This window comes from Fragaria vesca, linkage group LG6 (genome assembly GCF_000184155.1).
Source record: "Fragaria vesca subsp. vesca linkage group LG6, FraVesHawaii_1.0, whole genome shotgun sequence".
Taxonomy (NCBI): Eukaryota; Viridiplantae; Streptophyta; class Magnoliopsida; order Rosales; family Rosaceae; genus Fragaria; species Fragaria vesca.
This window is the reverse complement of record NC_020496.1, coordinates 2340125-2343608: the sequence shown is the minus strand read 5'-3', so window position 1 is coordinate 2343608 and position 3484 is coordinate 2340125. Positions and strand designations below refer to the sequence as shown.

At 38.7% G+C, this 3484-nt stretch overlaps 2 protein-coding genes across 2 annotated transcripts in view; both read right to left on the bottom strand.

Annotated features, from left to right (window-relative positions):
- Positions 1 to 35: 35 nt before the first annotated feature.
- LOC101315455 (monogalactosyldiacylglycerol synthase 2, chloroplastic-like) lies at positions 36 to 929 on the bottom strand. The gene is made up of 4 exons (XM_004304790.1): positions 729 to 929; positions 559 to 621; positions 388 to 462; positions 36 to 296 (listed from the first exon to the last, which is right to left on the bottom strand). Exons 1-4 carry the CDS (start codon positions 927 to 929, stop codon positions 36 to 38), a joined length of 600 nt encoding a protein of 199 aa, XP_004304838.1.
- Positions 930 to 1579: 650 nt separating this feature from the next.
- LOC101300927 (DNA-directed RNA polymerases I, II, and III subunit rpabc3-like) overlaps positions 1580 to 3484 on the bottom strand; it is a 2274-nt gene continuing 369 nt past the window's right edge. Inside the window, exons 2-5 of the mRNA XM_004302153.1 lie at positions 3392 to 3475; positions 3047 to 3201; positions 2208 to 2323; positions 1580 to 1854 (exon numbers count right to left, since the gene is read on the bottom strand). Of these exons, the coding sequence (XP_004302201.1) occupies positions 1740 to 1854; positions 2208 to 2323; positions 3047 to 3201; positions 3392 to 3464 (459 nt within the window). The 5' untranslated portion in view covers positions 3465 to 3475 and the 3' untranslated portion in view covers positions 1580 to 1739. The remainder of the gene's footprint in view (positions 1855 to 2207; positions 2324 to 3046; positions 3202 to 3391; positions 3476 to 3484) is intronic.

The following is a 3484-nucleotide window of genomic DNA, read 5'->3' as shown; positions in this document are numbered from 1 at the left end:
TTCAGTAATGAATAGAAGAAGACACAAACTGATCATTAGTTTATACTTGTAAATGAGGATGTCAGGATGTAAGGGATGTTTGCGAGAGGACCACGTTGGCAGGCGAGGTCGTGAATGTCTTTGACAATGTCGAAAACAGCCTCCGGTTGTGCTAGTTTAAGCGCATTCTCGGACATTCTTTTGAGTTCATCCGGCTTAGTGCTGAACCATTCTGCCACAATCCTGGCTGTTTCCTTGAGACTTCTGGTGAAGACACCAGCACCATTGTCTACCACACAAGGCACGTTGCCCTTTTCCTGAGGTTGTCAATTAGTTAGTACTGGCTACATTGACCAATTTGTCTAAGAAAATGCATAAATCCAAGAGAGAAGAGATAATGTCACTAACTTGTCCAGGAATGTAGTCATTGAGAATAATAGGAAGCCCTCTGATCAATGCCTCCGCAATTGTGCCTGGACCAGCCTACAAAAGATTGGAATGAGAACTCATTAGTCCCCAGATATGAAAAATGTTAGAAAATTTTTAGATTGGAACCAGATAAACTTGGTAACAGTTCACCTTTGTTATGATGCAGTCACAAGATCCCATCCATTTCTCCATCTGTGTCTCAAATCCTCTAATCTGCAAGTTTGAAAGATGTAAATGTGTTTTCCCCAATGCCTAAGTGTGTCAAAGTTTTATACACAGCAGGTCTCAACAAGCAAGGCTAGCTAGCTAGGACAACTTACCTTGACTGGGATGTTCCACTCATCAGATTCAAGCGTGGCGACAAGGTTTTTATTGCGGCCGCATATAACGATCAGCTGTCCAATTGGTTTTCCCAGTTCTTTATCAAAGAGGGATTCTCCCAGAACTCTTGCAGTTTCCTTTACAGGCCCCATTCCTTCACCACCGCCCATCAGCAATACTGCAGGCAACTCAGGGTCCATTTCAAGTTCTTCTCTGAGTTGATCCTGTAGAAGCGAGAATTAGTAAAAGGCACAATTAAGAAAACTAGTGTACCGTAAAACTAATTATATTGCATTTCGTATTGCTGATTTTGCACATACTCATCCCACACCTTAAGGTCCACAGCATTTCAGATTTTCAGTTAGATCGGTTGGAAAAGAATGTGTTCTTGCGGTTATGTTTTTTAGTTGGTGTATTTGTTCTTCCCTTGTCCCCAGCGTTTCAATTAGATCGGTTGGAAAAGGATGTTTCTCGCGGTTATGTTTCTTAGTTGGTGTATTTGTTCTTTCCGTCTACGTCAAGACGGATATTTAGTAACTAGGTCGGCGAAAAGGAGGTTTAGTTTGTAATCGATAAAGTGGTGTATAATTTGATGGGCAGCACTGCATGCAGCAGTGTCAGCAGAGGTGCCATTGTCACCCAGGTCTCCAGGAAGTTGTTGTCTTGTTGAGCAGCGTTGCAGGAGGTATTAAGATTTGATGTTGTTATATGAAAACATCCTTTACAACACAGATTTTGCCATAAAATTTTAGAGTCGAAACTAATAGCTCCATATTAGTTCTTACAACATGGAGTCGGTGAATAGTCAAAGGTTGGTGCCTTCTTTTAAGCTTATACTACAGCAAAAAATAGACAAAATAACACTAGGAAGTCTAGCATTGAATACTTCATGTATACACTGCAATATAGCCGCCTAATCTCGTACAAAGTGCAAATAAGGCAAAAATAAGTTTGCTTTTCAAGTGTTTAGAAGGTTTAACTAGCTACCAATTCGATTCTATGATAAAGTTCTACATCAACTTCCTGATAAGCAAAAACATGTTCTGGTCAACCTTAAACTTTCCACAGCTGTTGGGATCAGCTCTCAACCTCATCTGTAGCCCACCAAAAGAAACATATACCTCCCTGAAACCCAGAAGAAAGGAATGTTAATTAGAAAGCCACAAAGCCATTAAATATTTCTAGGAGAAAACCATTTTCACTGGTGCACAATAGGAACATATCAGAGATCAAAGGTATCTGGATTCCGGATCTATATACAATGTCTAGGAAAACAAGTACCACTTGCATAGAGAGCTGGCAAACAACAAATTCCTACGAGTAGAATGTATCCCTAACCAGATACAAGTATACTTAATGAGCTAAATAGACATGATAGCAATGGCCTGGGTGTGAGTGTGAGTCCATTTTCAGAGTCAGTAGTTTCAACACACATGTAGAAAGTAGCACGAATATAATTTGAGCAGTATGAGACATACACTAAGGGTGGTGACTTTGAGCCTCCATCTGAAGATTCTGATCTCATGTGATCCATTTTATACAGCAATCCATACATGATATATTCAAATTTATCTGCAAGAGACTTCTGTTCAACCTGCCAAAAGGTAATATATCCAGTTGCTAGCTAAATGAGTTCCAGTAATTTAAGATAAACAAAAACACAAAATCGAGACAATAGAAAATATGATACAGTATAGCCTTGGTCTTATTTCTCATCGTTTTACAGTTATTATGATGTTGAATATTAGTCATTCAAGGAAGAGCCTTATACTGATAACAGGAATGTGCGTGCCTGAGATGTTCTCCCCACTTACAGTAAAGCAGGTGGCACTTTTTTTCTCTTTACCTACCTTGAATCACCTACTATTCAAATACAAATAAATATACGTTATGACAGCAGAGAGGCATTTGAAAAGTCTAAGCACTGAGAAGTCAAAGAACCTTCCAGTTAGCAATTCTGCAACAGGTTACCCAACTAATGGAATACAGGGGGTGGTATCCCTATACATTCATTTCTAATTCCTTCAATAAAAGTGCAGTACTGTTTTATGACTTTACCAACTGGTGAATTTTGCTATCTAATCATGCATTACAAATGTTTTCCTCAAGCTCTTTCACCTACCTAAATGTTAGAACACCAGTCCATGATGATCCAATATAATAACATTTCATAGTTTGAAGTTCTTTTCGTTATTCAGGGTTCAATGAAAATCCTAGTAAATAATCGGCATACTAGTATCCTAGTTATTATCATACTGCAATGATTTTTTTTCCAAAAGAAAGATAGGAAACTAAACATCAATACTTAGTGACGTACCTGTGCCTCATTTGTAATAGGAGCTCCACTGTAGTTAAGCGTAGGTGACAGCACCATCAAGAACTTCTCCTTCACACCCATAGGGTATATCTCCGTATTCACATCTAGGTGCAGCAAAGCGCCATGCTTCTCACTCCGTGCCACAATTCGGGAAACTACAGAAACACATAATCAACATGTAAACAAACCAGGCTTAATATAATCAATTTGCGAAACTATATCCAGAATAACAAAATTTTCTTCGCTTTTTCAAGTAAAAACATATGATTTCTAAGTCTCCCTCCAAAATCAAGATAAAATCAAACAGGTAGGATACGGAGATAGAAAAAGCTTCAAGGTACAAACCTTTGTCAAACTTTTTACCGTCCGGGTCCAGCTGCTCGATCACAAAAGTATCATCAAAGTAGAAAGTCAGCATTTTTACTCCACCTACACACA

Bases quoted from the DNA above. Each gene is read 5' to 3' on its own strand.
- LOC101315455 (XM_004304790.1), bottom strand. From the start codon at position 929: ATGGACCCTGAGTTGCCTGCAGTATTGCTGATGGGCGGTGGTGAAGGA. The intron at 622-728 runs GTAAGTTGTCCT...TCAAACTTGCAG, and splicing joins AGTGGAACATCCCAGTCAAG to ATTAGAGGATTTGAGACACA. The intron at 463-558 runs GTGAACTGTTAC...AATCTTTTGTAG, and splicing joins GTGACTGCATCATAACAAAG to GCTGGTCCAGGCACAATTGC.